At 47.3% G+C, this 15,253-nt stretch overlaps 1 protein-coding gene across 3 annotated transcripts in view; it reads right to left on the minus strand.

Annotated features, from left to right (window-relative positions):
* Window positions 1–12,272, minus strand: part of LRRK1 (leucine rich repeat kinase 1) — a 69,600-nt gene extending 57,328 nt beyond the window's left edge. For 2 of the 3 annotated variants that reach the window (XM_088536829.1, XM_010215759.2), the window contains exon 1: window positions 12,115–12,272. In XM_088536829.1, the coding sequence (XP_088392955.1) occupies window positions 12,115–12,181 (67 nt within the window). In that variant the 5' untranslated portion in view covers window positions 12,182–12,272. Of the gene's footprint in view, window positions 1–11,131; window positions 11,524–12,114 lie in introns of those variants that run through there. The other variant, XM_010215760.2, reaches the window with a different exon arrangement.
* Between the last annotated feature and the right edge of the window lie 2,981 nt (window positions 12,273–15,253).

A 15,253-nucleotide genomic window follows, 5' to 3' on the forward strand; every position in this document is an offset into this window, starting at 1 on the left:
TGAGCCCCTAAGTCTGGATGTAACAAAGTGGTTTGAATTTTTGGATTGCAGAAATCTTGGCTTCTGCCCTTCGCTCAATAAAGTCTATGTTAACACAGGACAACATACAGAGCATAGCCAGTTATGACATGTTAGCAGTATTCCTTGGGTATTCCTGTAACAAAAGACTACGTGGAACTCCAGAAGCCTTCGCAGCCCCGTTGTGTTTTCGTTTGGTTTTTGCTTTACGGCATAGGTGAGGGTCAGCCTTCCTGCAGGGCCTCCAAAAGCACTGCCCCAAATCAGCCCCTCTTCACTTGTGGGGTGGCAGAGGAAAGCAGATAAACCAAGTCCACCTGAACTGAGATGGGATGGGCTGGGGTCATTTCTCTCGCACTGAATTCACACCCTCACTCTGAATTCCAAAGAAAACAAGGCCACAGGACTTGCTTCTTACTGCTCTACCCTATTTCTGCAGCTTCTTTTTTTAATTTCTCTGTAGGCCCACTGCACTTTTTCTTTGCTTGGTATTCTGCAATCTCTTCTTTCTGCTAATGACCGTAACCAAACCAAATGCCTGTTGTTTTTCCTTCCTCAAAAACTGGCACTTGTTAACATTAAAAACACACTCTTCTACTATTCCTTACACCACTTAACAGCTTGCATTAAAGAACCTCTCCTCGGAAGTATTTCACACTCCTGATTTCAAAGTCCAAGGCTGTAGCTTTTACAAAAGCTAAAACCAAGACTAATTTTCTTTTTAAAAGAAATTCTATTTGTAACAGTGGCTATTAATTAAAAAAGCAATATTATATTACTGCCGTTCAACAATTACAGCAATATGAATCTAGCAGCAAAATGGATTGTGCTGCCTTAGTTGAAAAAAAACAAAACAAAAATAGATCTCTTATAATAACGGATACGATGTGGGCACCAGGGCTAAGTGCACGTACACCCATTCACAGGCCCTGTAATAGGACTGGCGAGAAACTGTTTAAAATCTAAAATTTCTAAATCGACTGTATCCCTTCAAGAGTAAGAAGTGAGGGTTTGCAGGCAAAAGCTGTGAATCAGACTACAGGACACAGCAGCATAACAAAACAACACATTATAGGGATGATTATCATCTTTACACCCCAAATCATTGCATTCTTTGACATATAACCTCAGAGTTTTTAAAGTGCTTTATTAAGTCCCTTTGATACGGTAGAAGTTATTTGATAACTATCTACAATACTAGAGCATTCTTATTTATCACAAAAAATACAAATGAGATGTTTAGTTCAGGACAAGATAGGCTGGAAAGCTAGCCTACTTCCAAGCAGAATTCTACTTCCAAGCAGAACTACAGTATTAACGCAACTTTAAAACTGCTACTGACCTTGTCATCGCTTGTGCAGGTATTTCCAGAGACGGGAGCAGATGGACACGATGACTTTAACACAGCATCCCATGCAGTGCTGCTCAGTAAGGCCAGTGATTCCTCGCACCGCTGGCTGCCCTGCTCTGCTCGGGCACGAACCACTCGAGCGGCTCCGACAGTGGCCGCTGGACGCGGTGTCTTTTGGCAGGCGGTTTCTTTGTCTGAATTACCTCCTACATTTCACCCTCGGCAGTTATTTTCATGTCCATTAGAGTGAAATCCAAGCCTGAGGTCTAGCGAGGATCCGGGGCCGGGCGGGCAGGGAGGCCGCCTCTCCAGGGAGCTAATCCCTCAACAGCACCAGATGGCTATTGCTAACCCTTCCCAGATTCATTTTTTACCATTTTGACCTCTGTTTGCTGCCACGGAGCACATGCAAAAAGGCACAGAGATGATGCTTAAAATGTGCTAAACATTTTACGCCACTCCCTCAAATGCTTAAAAACTCACAAGAGTCACCAGCCATTTCTCTCTATGACGCCGAAGGGGCAATGGCAGGAGGGTCTGCAGAATTAACAGAGCCAGGCTCATTCTGTGGCATGTGGCATTTCTGTACCAGACACATGGATCTTCCGATGCCTTGACAAACTCAATTCATGCACTGAATAGCAGCCAGCAGGAAGCCTCCAGTGGTTTCACAGGGTGACAGGTCCTATATTGCACTTTCCAATTAGACTGAGTAAGGAAACGTTTCTACCCCATGGAAATCTTTGAGATACTAATAAAAATGTCCCATCCTGGACAAAACAAATTCTCAGGCTTCTTTAACACAACTGTATATAAATTTTAAATGAGCCCAAATTGATCAAAATGTTTTATGAAACGAAGATACCGTCAGTGTTCTTTCTCTAAACACCAAGGTTAGGGTTTTATTTGTTGTTTTAGAATATTCCATTCACCTCCTTCTTTCATAACTTAAAAGATGCAGGCACAGCCCAGCACTCACTGCTTTGCTGTGGCCCCAAGGAGGAGGTTGCTCCTCTGTCTGCTTCAGCCCCATTGACCAAGGAGGGTCCCACAGCAAAAACCCTGCCACCTATTTCATATTTTCCCTAGGATTTGGGAAAAATACACCTGGTCCAATTGATTCTGTTTTAAAATGTCAAGATTCAAACAATTTGCAGAAGTTCCTGGCAGGAGATGAAGAGGGCAAGTCACAACAAATGCAGCTGTGAGACCACAAGTTGGGTGAGATGGGAAATCCAGTGTCCCTGCCAGGAAGACCAGGACCAAACTGGATCATGACCCCCATGTAGAGATTAATGTTTCTTCTTAACTGGTAAAAACCTGAGAAAACAGCAAAGAGGGAAACCCCCACACACACCCTTCTTCTGAGTATTTTATGATGCTCAATTTCATCCAATCATCCATTATTTAAACTAATTAAAGGAACAGCTCTGCCCTGAGATCTGCTCGCTGTGCCTGTGGAAAAAAGCTTTATGTAGTATGAATGAAGCCCAGATTTACAATATAGCTTTTAACCAACGCTTGCTGCCTCAAAGAAGAACATAACCCTACCAAAGACCAAATGCGAAACACAAAAGAATGGTTTAGAAACAAAAATCTGGTACTGAAAGGATCTTTTTCATTGTTGTTGCATAATCTTGTATTATTTTTAAACTGTTTACACACCAGTACCATGCAGGCTAAATCCAGCCCTGCACTGAACATTTCCCAGCAAGCATAAAGGATTTTATGAGGGCACGCAGACAATTTTAGATATAGCACTGCAAAGTGACCAATGATCACCAGAATCACTGGAAATACTCTGGTTAGAAATGCTCCTGGCCTGTGAGGAAAAAGCATTTGCTGATGCAAACTGGAAAGGAAAAAATTAAGCCCTGGATGGAAAACTGCTCTGGGCTCTTGTCTTCCTAAGGGGCTCCCAAACTGAATTATGAAAAGCAGCCACCCCAGAAAGCGTTAGCTTAAGCTCTGGATTATATAACAAGCCTTGCTCGGTGCCAGCCAGCGCTGAGCCAGGGCAGAGGAGCTCTGCCAGGCCCGAGCAGGTGCCTGTATTTGTGCATGCACCTCCCAGGCTCCTGGGACTCGGGAATCCGTCTCTTTGTGCAAGAGGTTCGTATGGAAGCAGGACTGTTGCTCCCGCTTTGCCGAAGCACGAAGAGGTGACGCGCACCCCTTGCTCCCGCACTGGTGGCCGCCTCCTCCTCCTGGCACCACGCGCATCCCTCTGCTAACCCGTGTCCCGGGCACGGCCACTCATCCGCCACGGGGACGGCCGGCGGCGCTCGGCCTCCCTGCCCGCGCGCGGGGGAAGCGAGTTCCAGGCAGAGAGGCAGAACTGGGGTGGATCCGCGCGTGCCGCAGGGGTCACAGCCGACCCGCGGCAGCTCTGCGCAAACCGCAGCAGGAAGCGGCGCCCGCGGGACGGGACGACGACGCGGCAGGAGCAAAGTCACAGGGAAGTTGCTGCTCGGCCGAAAGCCCTTGGCACGCAGCGGTCAGCGCGACGGCTCGGCCCGCCGACCCAGGGACAAGCGTCAGCCTCCCGGAGCCCGCGGCCTCGAGGATTCAGCAGAGCTCCAAGCTTTGCTGCACATAACCCGGTCCCCTCCCGAGGGGCAGAGATTCAGGTAAGACAGAGCTGCAAATGGCCAGAGCCAATTCCTGTATTGAAAATACAAATGACTCAGCTCTAAGTGAAAGTTTCTATTTTTATCTTTTGGCCTTCTCGATTTGGTTTCAGTCCTACAGCTTGAATCACTCAGAAATACGGCTTTGTGTGCAAGGCCAGCTATGCCACTCTTGCTTTCCAACTTTTAAATTGGAAGATATATATTAAGCACACACAAGCATGATTACTCTTTTGGATTTTCTTCATGTCCCTTTCCAGGCATGGTTGGAAAGGGAGAACTAGTAAATCACAGAAGGTGTCTCTGGTGAGATTGCTCCTGTCCACTTGAATCAAGTCTTTTAACCATGAAATCCAAGCCAAGATTGGATTTCCATTTGAAACTCTATAAAATATATTTTCACAGATGACTTTCGTTTCTTTTGAAACTTCTTGGTTTCCCTAATACTCAGGCTTTCATCAGAAGAGTAACATTCAAAAGACATTTAAAATACCATGGGTAACTCTGCTTTACAACATTCAAGGAAGTTTAAGAGAATCTGGGGTAGATGGAAAAGATGACTGGAGAAAGGAATGTCTAATTACACGAGCACAGCTAAGAAGCACTTGGCTTGTTTAGCCCGGAAAAATTAAGGCTGGATAGGGATAGGACTACTGCTTTTCAGTACATCCAGAGGGAGACATCAGGGGGGAGCAAGAGCTATTTATGAGCAGGGTATAAACATTTCAGCTGCCAATTAGAAGAGTTTAAAGCTTGGGAAAAATGAGGCTCTGGAAGAGCTTTCCAGAGGCGCAGCAGGAGCAGACCAGCCAGCTCATTTCAAACCAGCCTTGCGCAGGGTCCAGGAGGGCAACAGCAGGGCTGACCCTCCTGGCCACCCACAGCCCTTATTCACCACCTAGACAGGAACTGCTCTAGATTAGATCATCTGCAAGTGCTGTACACAGATTCAAAGAAAATGTGGATAGAGGCTATGGCTGTGTCAAGGGAATCGCACAGGCCCCTTGGCAGCAGCTGCGAAGGGGATACGTAGGAAAGTGATGCTCTGGAAAAGAGAAGTAAAGCAGCAGAGAGACAGAGCCTTGGATCCAGCTCCATGCAAGCATTCCCACTAGCTTCCAGGAAAGCAGGAGAGACCCTCAGAGACACAGGTTTCTGGGAAAGAGGATTGTGGAGGGCAGATTACCTTAGCAGCTGAGCATGGAACAAAAGAAAGTGCCATAAAAAGGTCTGTGCTGCGGCCAAGCAGGCCGCGCTGGGCCCGCGTGAGCCTGCGAAGCGACGTGTGCCAGAGGTTTAACGGGGGCTGCAAAGAAACACAAAACCCTCCCGCAGCTCACGACAAACCCGGCAAGTGGCAGAGCTGCCCCTGCTTGCGGACAGAGGAACGGGGGAAAACTTCCCTCTGGCTTCCTGAATTCTGAGTAAATCAGCACTGATTTTAAGGCATGAGGCTTCTGCCTAGCAGGATGCCCTGCTCAGATCAAGGCATGTGCCATGAACCAACTGCAGCCCATGCTTTTTTTATGTGGCTGCTCTGAGCTACAGAAGGCAACATCAGGAAGAGCATTTTCATCCCCTTGTTAACACCATACGATGAATTCAAACCTAGTGCATCTGAGAACCTGATTCAACCCATGCAAATCACTACTCTCCATGTACAACCATCAAGGACTTTGATTTCATAGGTTTTATTCCCATCCTATCAAGGTGTAAAAGGTCCAAGGTTCAAGGCAGTGGAGAATGGTGACTACAATTACAAGACACTTAAGGAGCTAGACTTCTTTTCTAAAGCTACAATTGAGATCTGAGAAGGGATCCTGCCCACTACTTTTTAAAAAAGAATATTCCCGTTTGATGCAAAAATAAAGGCTTTTTCAAAGGCTCTTTGATGTGCAAGACAGAGAGATGAGCAGGCAGAGTCTGGAGGAGGTCTTGTCTTAAGCAATTACCAGCATCCTTTTGAATCTTCTTCACTAGAGAGAATTTTAATGTGAGGTGGATAATTGCACTGCAGAGTATCAGCTCTAAACCCCGTGGCTTTTCAATAAAGCAGCAATAACCTGTAGATGGGAATAAAAGATGGCAATAAAAGAAAGAACCCCCAAAACCACCTAAATGCAGAAGAGGTTATTCCAGCCATATATACTTCAAAAAGTTTTCCTTCTGAGCTCTTCTCGAGATAGCCAGGCAGTTTCCAAGTGATATTCTGATCATTAAAACAAGCAGTGATGTAATTTCCACAGCAACCACAAACATACCGAGAATATTTGAGCTAAATTTATCCAGGCTTCTTGCTTGAGTCACTGCTTTGGTCCGTTATTTTTCCGTGATTTTCGGTTCTGCAGAGCAAAGGCGCCGTGGGCAGCCAGGGACGGAGTTCTCCCCAGCTGTGTCTGGGATGTGAACCCTCACGTTTGCAAGCTGTGTACTGACTGCTAGGAGGTGAATTAAGCCTCTCATCCAGCTCCTGCTCCTGGCTCCCAGGGCTCTCTCTGCCAAGGACCAGCCCCTTCCCATCGCCCGGGGTGGCACAGGATTAACCCAACCGCCAGTCCGGAGCTGCACATCCCTTTTACCTGTGCAGGGAAGCTGTCCTGTGTCCCCTCTGTGCTGGGGAGGGCTGTCCTGACTACTAACTCCTTCCCTGCTGGTACATGGTCCTGCAAAAAGCACATAATCTATAGAAACATCCCGGGTTATATCACCCTGGGTTGGCTCTTTGCAAAAACTGTCGCATAATCCCCAAAACGTTACTAAATCAACAGTGTTATTTTTACATACTCAAAGACAGTCAGTCCTCCCTTTAAGTGAGAGTGACGCATGGACTCAAAGAGCGGATACAGTTCTGGTGTGAGTGCTCTATATAAATATACAGGGTTACACATGATCTTGCAAACAAGAGATTGCTGCCCCGTTAATGAACGCACAGACTCTGTTTCAGGAACGGAATTAATAGCAGCCTAATGTAATGTAAACCCAAGATGGAACCTATTTAGGGATATAGGCTTCACCTATATAGCAGGCTGACAGCTAGATGGCATAAAAACGCATCCCCACCGCTCATCTGCAATGCAAACGTTTCCTCCGAGCTCACTGCCTGCTGCAAAGCAGAGCCCTGGCAGCCTCTTTATTGATTTGAGAAATGAAAAACAAACAAACCACAGACTTAATGTCCTAACACTCCCCAAAGACCAGGCCCCAAGCCTGTCATGCCAGTGCAAAGAATTTAATGGGTTTTGGATCAGGCCCCTGGAGGCTTCAGAGAGGACAAACAAATGAATTCATAGCACTTTTCTTAATGCAAGTATAAAATGACCCGCAACATCACTGACAAAATGATAAATCAATTAGAGGCCTAGCAAAGGTTGTGTCTGTGTGAACATCATCAATTGCTGCTTCCCACTGAAGCTGAGGACACTGCTCCAGCTGTGACCAGCGACAGCCCTCGCTGCTGACAATGGCTCCATAATCGCAACAGGGTAGTCAAGGAGTCTTTGTGCTCACTTCTAAGTGCAAGGCATTTTCTTTGCTTCCCTTATCACCTTATCTTTGGTTTTACAGGGCTTTTTGATAGCAGCGGTCCCAAGTTACATTTTACTGTAACACACAGCCAATATTTCAAACCTTAGGATGAAAAATAAAGCCAAATAGTGGCTGATAAAGCCAGGTATAGCCCAGATAAAGACTGAAGATTTATCATGGGCTGTAAATCACACCCGGTTTGAGGTTTGACTCCGTGCCCAATGAGGAGTGCTCCTAGTGAAGAACTGGGATTAGATTTCTCTCGGAAAGTTGCTGCTTGCTCTCCTTGCCACCGTCCTGCTTCCCACGGCCTCTAGGTCCCCTTAGCTCTGTGCTCCCACCCAGCTTTATAGCTGGGACCCAAGGGCCCCTCAACACCCCAGTGACTCCAGCGGGGCCTGGCTCCCCCGAGCCCCATCAGTCCTGCAGGTGAGCAAGTTCAGCTTGCTCGTACACCCCTTCCTCAAGCACTCCCACACACGTAAGACCCAGTTTCCAAAAGCAAATGTTATTTTCTGATGCCTGAATTCTGAAACATAAAATATCTTCAAAGGGTAGTTCTGAAGAACAGTGCATATTATCCCTACGCCGAAAATCCCTATTTCCTAGGCTAGTGCCCCATTTGGCGCGCGGCAGCGTTCCCTGCTCTTCTGGGAGGCCGTGGCTCAGCTCTGCCAGATGCTGCAGCATGTGGCCCTGCCACGGGGCTGCCCCCGAGCAGCCTCAGCCACACGTGCGCCGGTGCCCACTGCCCGTCTGCCTTAGCGTCTGGCTCCGTGTGAGATTTCACCACTTCTCTATAAAGGGGGTATTTAAATAGGTTTAAAAATACAAGCCTATTACTGCTCTGCTCGTGTACTTCCTATTTCTGCCTAGCATTTCCTCCTTCTCTTTCTGGAGGATATATAAGTTAAGACTAATTCATCTAAAATACCTTTCTTTTTTGCCGACTTTTTAATAGTTTTTCTTTTTGCTTGTAGGGATAGTTCTAATCCACTGTTTGGTCTCAAATTCACTGCCAGATTAACAAACAGGAGGAAAAGCAGAAACCTTTAAGGTTCATTTAGTCTGATTACGCAGGACCTCAGGCAACCCACACAGTTACACATGTTGCACGGTGCATTGTACCATGACTGGGACTAAGTCCAAGTGCCCCAAGACCCAGCCCATGCACACAGCTGATATAAAGATCTTAAGGTTTACATGAGACTCAAGAGAAGCAGAGGTTTGCAGCAGTGCTGCTGCAAAACTGATTTTCCCTTCCTCCTCTCTTTGGTAAAGAAAAGATTTATAAGCAAAAATATTCACAGTGGCAAAAGCAAATTCCTGCCCTTTGCATTTAACACAACAAAAACAACCATGTAGACGTAGGAAGAAACAACAGCAAAGATCTACCTGGAGACTAGGTACGTGCACACCAGCAATGGGCAGGCTCTGTTGACTTCACTGCTATAACGAAGTCAGGTTCTTCCTGTAGACTTTTATTTTTTCAGTGGATTTCACACGTAGCCAGACTGAGAGCCTGGGGTTCCCGGGAAAGCACAAAACAGAGAGCAAGAGCAGGGAAAGTCTCGGGCCTTCTGCTCCGAGCCCTGGGCCCCGTTTGCAGCATGGCACCTCCACGCAAGCCGGGCACGATGCTGGATGTGCCAAGCTCCGTGCCCCAGAAGAGGCTGTTTCCAATGTGTCTCCCTTGCTAGGAGCTAGTTGACACTTACGACTCATGAAACTTTCTGTAAGCAGCAGCAGCCATTCCCAGGCCCAGCCTCTGCTTAAAAGGACCCTTTCATTGCAGGGAAGGAGGACTCGGTGCTGCTGGCCCTGCAGGGATTCTCGGAGCGGGGGCACAGGCAGCGACGGGCCCGTCCTGCGCCGCAGAGCAGCCTGGCAGGCACCACTCTCATGGGCTGCTTCTTTGACAGAAAACAGAGGCCTGTAAGCTGCAGAGTCCCCATGGCACTTCTGAAGTAGAACTTTATGAGCCTCTGGTCTGCTCCAAATGCCAGGCAGGTCTTTATATCCTGGCTACTCATTTGTTCTCCAGTTTCACCATCTATGTCCTTTTCCATTCACACTGTACATGTCCTTCCCTGTTGGAGTGGCTTGCTTACAGCACACTGGCCTCAAAGAAGCTGTGAAGGTTCATTCACATAACACCTCTAAAGAAGCGATAAAATCCCAAAGAACTATTTGTACCACTGCCCTTAATTATGCAATAATACTTACATTGCAATATAACACAGCTTTTCAATACTCATTTCTAGACTTAGGAGAAGAGAGACCCTCTGGTGCATCTGAACAAGAGCCCAATCCCCCTCAGAGACGCATGCGACAAGCACACAAACACGGTGGAGCTCTGAATACAATTCTCATTGAGAGAGAGATGAAGCTCTGTAACAAAAGTATTCTTGCACGTCCGGAGACAGTGATGCCTCTCCCACATCTCTGCTGACCTGTCTCCTAGAAACTCATACAAGAATTAATTCCTAGCTGTAAAATTTTGTAAAATTCAAAGAAACAAACCAACCGCTAGAAGGAAGATAACTCTCCAAGTCCTAGACGTTCACACTGTGATATCTTCAGGCTTCTATTTTATTTCCTACGAGAAACGTGTTGTGATCCCTCCACTGCGCAGAGCTCGTTCACCAGGTTTAAAATAACCCTGATCCACGAGAGGCTGCAGCCTCCCCCAGCTTCACAAATGGAAGGAGATTTCTTTTGGTTAATTACCATCCCGGGAACGAACCTGGGAGCGGGGAAGCAGGGTTTGAGGAGGGGAGGGAGATGCCAACAGGATGCTCTACCAGGTGCACATCCTTGCAGCACTGCAGAAGGGAAGCACAGGCTGCATCTAGACCATCAAGAAGGGCCTGTAAATAGAGTCAGATGCGGCGGCCGAGTGAGTCACTGCATTCCGGCCGCGCGGTTGTGTAACGGCACCCGAGCGCGGAGCGCCGAACTTTGGGAGCGGAGCAGCTGCTTAAGGACAAGTATTCCTGGCAGGAATCAAACAACCCAGAAACCAAAATGAGTTTCAACATGTACAGTAAGCTCATAACGAGCGGATCCAACAGAGGAGCGGACGGATCTTAAGCTTTCCTCAGAACACTTTGTCAGGCTTCCAAAACTATTTATCATATAAAACTAACTCATACACGGAAATACAGAAGATTTTACTGACACATTTTGTATGCCTCCAGTTTAACTGAATACATTTACATAACAGAAGAACATAAGAAAGTCCACAGAACAAAAACTGAACTCATTACATAGAAAATATGTTTTTATACCTTTTTCCTTCTTAATTATTTATTCATGAACTAATTTGTTTATCTACTGTATCTTTAAACAGTGAGAAAAACTCGTCAAATCACTATTACACTTAACACTTCCTAATCACTGCTGCAGGTTAAGATTATTATCACGGTTCGTAGCTTAATATTCAAGCAGAGATAATTTCTTCCAGAGAAAAACTCTAGAGATATTATGTAATGATTTCAAAGATATGTAATAACCAAATGCTCCTGCCCACTATCGAAATATAAAATGCTAATTATCAAAAGTGAAAACCAAAAGATCAGTATCACAGAATAAGCAGAATACATACGGAGAAGGGGAAGAGTTCCCAGAGCTCCCTGTGACGCTGGTGAGAAATGTCTTTGAATAAGATGAGAAGGCCTCTGAATAAAATAACAGATTTTGCTTCATAGTTGCTGATAAAATCCAAAATAAGGCTGCAAAAACATTAGCTTGCACTGAAGCCTGCTTACTCACTAGAGAGCGTCAAACACACCTTCAGCCCACACGTAAAACGCAGATGTTGCTTCCTAATGAACTGTTTGTTGCAAGGGGGATACCGTTATACAACAAGCAGAAGGCCGGTTCTTGATGCAGAGACACAACTGGGTTTTGGCTCAGGGAAATTTAGGAGCACACGGAGCTGAGGATTTCAGTGCTAACAAGCATCCAAAAATAATTTGGCTCTTCAGGGAAAAAAAAGAAAAATCAACAGAAAACAACTTAAAGCATATATGCCTTTGAAAGAGAAAATTCCACCTACGGATTTGCAGCATTATATAAACGCAGACATCCAAATCCCAACTGATGATAAAAAAGAATCACTGCAAGTCACTCAATCAAAGCTGAAAGTAAAACTGAAGTAGGTTAGCATCCGTTCAGCCTGAGAAATGATGCTCTGATTTTAGCAGCTTTCATGCCCTGAACACTCACTGCTTCAGTGGCTGGGAACATATTTGCATTCACATGCTGAAAAACTACAGATCTTGTAAAACGTATTAAGGAACTGAGGAGATGTGATGCATACCCTGACTAAATCTGTAGCTTTCAGAGAAAATTGTTCTTCAGAGGAGTGCTATTATTACCTCCTGAATAGTTCAACATCATTCTCCTTGCAAGTGATATTGCTTGTTACATTTTATAGATTTTCAAAGATTAGCAACCAGATCGTTCAAAGACTTTTCATATATTTAAATTTTGCTGAAATTCGGCAGAAGCTGGGTACCTAAAAAAAATCCCTTAAAAACTTCAGCTCCCATGCAACCAGGAAAGAGAAGAAGTTGTTCTAGTTACCATTTTGCGGATCCATGTTGCTCGCTCTGCAAACAGCGGCTCCCTCCGTTCCCACACACCAGTACATTCTGGGTCGTAGTTGTGAAGGTTCAACAAGCAAACTTTCTGCAGCACTTCCAGCCAGATAGTGTTGTCAAAACCAAACGACCTCTGTCGAGTAGGTACAAAAGAGGGCTGCTGCTAGTGAGCGCCATGGCGAAGCAACACCATGTCCCTGCATAAAAACAAACAACAAAACAAATCAATCCTTCTAGTAGACAAGTTGCAAGAGGCTGATTCCCCTGTACTTACAAACACAGTTGTCTAGTATCACTTTGGAGAAATGCGCTGATTATCTCAGGCAAATATATATACAATTAGTTATATAATAGCGTAATGTGAATTAACAGAGGAGTCTAACAATGTCTCCACTATAGGAAAGGTAACGTTCCCAATTTTCCCAGCCAAGGCTGCTGAGTCTTTGGTCTGAGGGGGTGGGCAGGGGGTCACAGCTGCACTTTCTGATTCTCCACAAGCTAGTGTAAATTCAGAGCCCTGAAGTGATGCAGTGCAGCTGGAAAAATCCTAAATGCTACCTCAAAAATCTTTCCCATTCACAAAGATGACTGTGACTCTTGTATGACTACTGTGAGAAACTGAAAAATACTGAAGCAGTTACTGAGACAATCCTCTACAGAGAGAAAACAGAGCTCTGGGGAACACACAAGCTTCTTTCTCGTTTTCCCAGTCATTTCAGAGAACACTAGTACTGCAGAACAGCAGGCTCCTTCCTACATGGGCAGGGAGGCAGATCAGACCCTTGGGTGCTCTTAACAGCTGCCTTCCTTCCCAAACTGCAGCACAGGAGGCAGCGGAAGACTGAAGGGCTCAACCTCTGATGATATCTCTGGGCTCTTACCACTTTCAAGCTGCCCACCTGTAGCTTTCTGTTTCTTAATGCACTTTCCACCGAGGTCAAGACTGGGGAGAATTTGCAGTGTGTGCCCGCCCGGCATCACTGTCCCTTCAGCTTCTGCTTTCAGCTTCAGTCCGTAAAAGCCTCTCAGAGGCGACAGGACGTCCCTCACCGCCAGGTCTAGACGTCCCCATGGCTGGGGTTGTGATGCTGCAGTTTTGCATGGCTGTGATGCTACAGTTTTGATCAGAGTTGGTTTGTCTCTAACCCGCCAAGCTGGCCAGCGAGAGCCAAGTACAGAACTAACCTGCCTGGAGAGTTGGTCTCTTGGGCTGGGACCAAAGAGCAAGGGGGGTATAAAAATACACCCATCCTTCATCACTCTGCAAGCAACCTCCTACTCCCCCCTTCATAACGTAAGGATTTAACAAGGAACTGACAGCGTTACCCAATGCTACATCAGTAGTTTCTAGGCAAACACCTGAGTTTTGAGGTTGGGCACAGCTAAATTCCGTTTTGGATGACCCCTGAGCTGTGGCGGCCAGCAGCAGGAGCCCAACCGCGTACTCCATGCAGCCCTGTCCCCTGCACGCCCGCCGTGGGGACAGCCACCGGCTGCTGTTTGTTTTTTGGTGCTTTTCAGAGGTGGGAAAAATGCTTCGGGTAGCATAGAAGGAGAACAAATACTGCACTGGGGTCAGTATGCACCACAGAGGTTGAAAAATATTCCCAATTTCTGGATTTCTACCCAACTCGCTGCCCAGGCTGATGCTCTGCCTCACATGGAGGGAAAGGCAAGAACTTTCCGGAAAAATAATGGAGTGACTTTGATAGCCAGTTCCCTTTCACTGCGACTCACACGCTAAATGCCTTAACCATCGATGTATTATGGCCACCAAGAGTCCCTGTAAGGAGCACTGCCTGCACAGCCCTATCACTACCTTGGTATAGACAGTAACCAACATCCCTAAAATGCTTTTACCTGAAGTTACCAACACCTCGAGCTCAGCTGTAACACTTGCAAACATGTTTTAGTGTTATTTGGGTATAAAGAACTCCTCGAAGAAAAGGACTACTTGGGATGCTACAGGCTGGGCAGAAGCTCATTTAGAAGGAGCATGAGCGAGATGGCAGACACCCTAACACTCATTCACATCCCATCTCACATATTCCCAATTTCTCTCCTGAGACTCCATTACTGACGACTCTCAGCTAATGTCCAGAGAAGTCAATGCCTGCTTTCCTAAAGGAGGTGTTTTCCATGGGTAGCATCGTTCATTATGGAGCATTTTCCAGAGCTCAGTGAAGGCTCCTGTCGCTCCTAGGCAGGTCACCCTCAACTGCAGCCCATGGCCCGGTGGGACACACAATGCTCAGGGACGTGGGTGGCTCTGCAGGGAAGGTCATCACGAAAGCAAACAAAAAGAGGACAGCTGGAGCCAAGGTGGCTCTCCAAGTGTCCCCAGCCTTTCCAACCATGTCTGTTCCATCTTGAGATCCTCCTCTTGGCCAAGCCAGCCTCGCAGAACATACATCCAAGTGCAGTGGGGCACCCACACATGCCACAGCTCACCAGAGGTCACCTCCCAACTCAGGGCAATTCTCCAGAAACAAGTTCTCTGCTCAAACCACCTACTCTTTCTCGAGAAGTCCACTGAGGAGCTGTGTTAGGCGCAGAGGGCCACGTCACACGCCAAGGCGGGTGGATGCCACCATCGTGGGTGCCAGCAGCCCCTGGGATCCTTCACGTGCCCCAAAGCGGCCCGGGGGGCTGCACCTGGACGTCGAAGCCATGTTGCTAGCGCAACGGGGAGCTCCCTGCTCACCGGCTATGCAAATCCCCGAGCCGCTCGGGAGGTCACAGCTCTCGGCGGCTGTGAGGAGCTGCGGGGAGGCGGCCAGCGCAGGGTCCACGGGGCACCGTGCCCGGCCGAGGGCAGGAGCCGCGGCGGCCAGACCCCCATTTCCACTCAGGGACACGAGGAGGAGGAGAAGGGGGGAAGGTCGCGTCCCGGGCGGCAGCGGCGCGCGCTGCCAGCGGCCCCAACGGCGCCCGTCACCAACGGCCACAACGGCCGCGCTCCCGCTCTTACATAAAAGGAAGTTTTGTGTTTTTCTTTCTCTCTTTCCCCGCGGCTCCTCTCGGGCATTTCCTTTCCCCCAGCCGGCTCCCGGGACGGGGTATCGGCTTCCCGGCAGCGCCCCATGCTGTGTTCCCTCCTCCTCGGCCGCCCGCCCTGCGAG

Source organism: Tinamus guttatus, unplaced genomic scaffold (genome assembly GCF_059628265.1).
Source record: "Tinamus guttatus ecotype Peru unplaced genomic scaffold, ASM5962826v1 Tinamus_guttatus_pri_ptg000004l, whole genome shotgun sequence".
Taxonomy (NCBI): Eukaryota; Metazoa; Chordata; class Aves; order Tinamiformes; family Tinamidae; genus Tinamus; species Tinamus guttatus.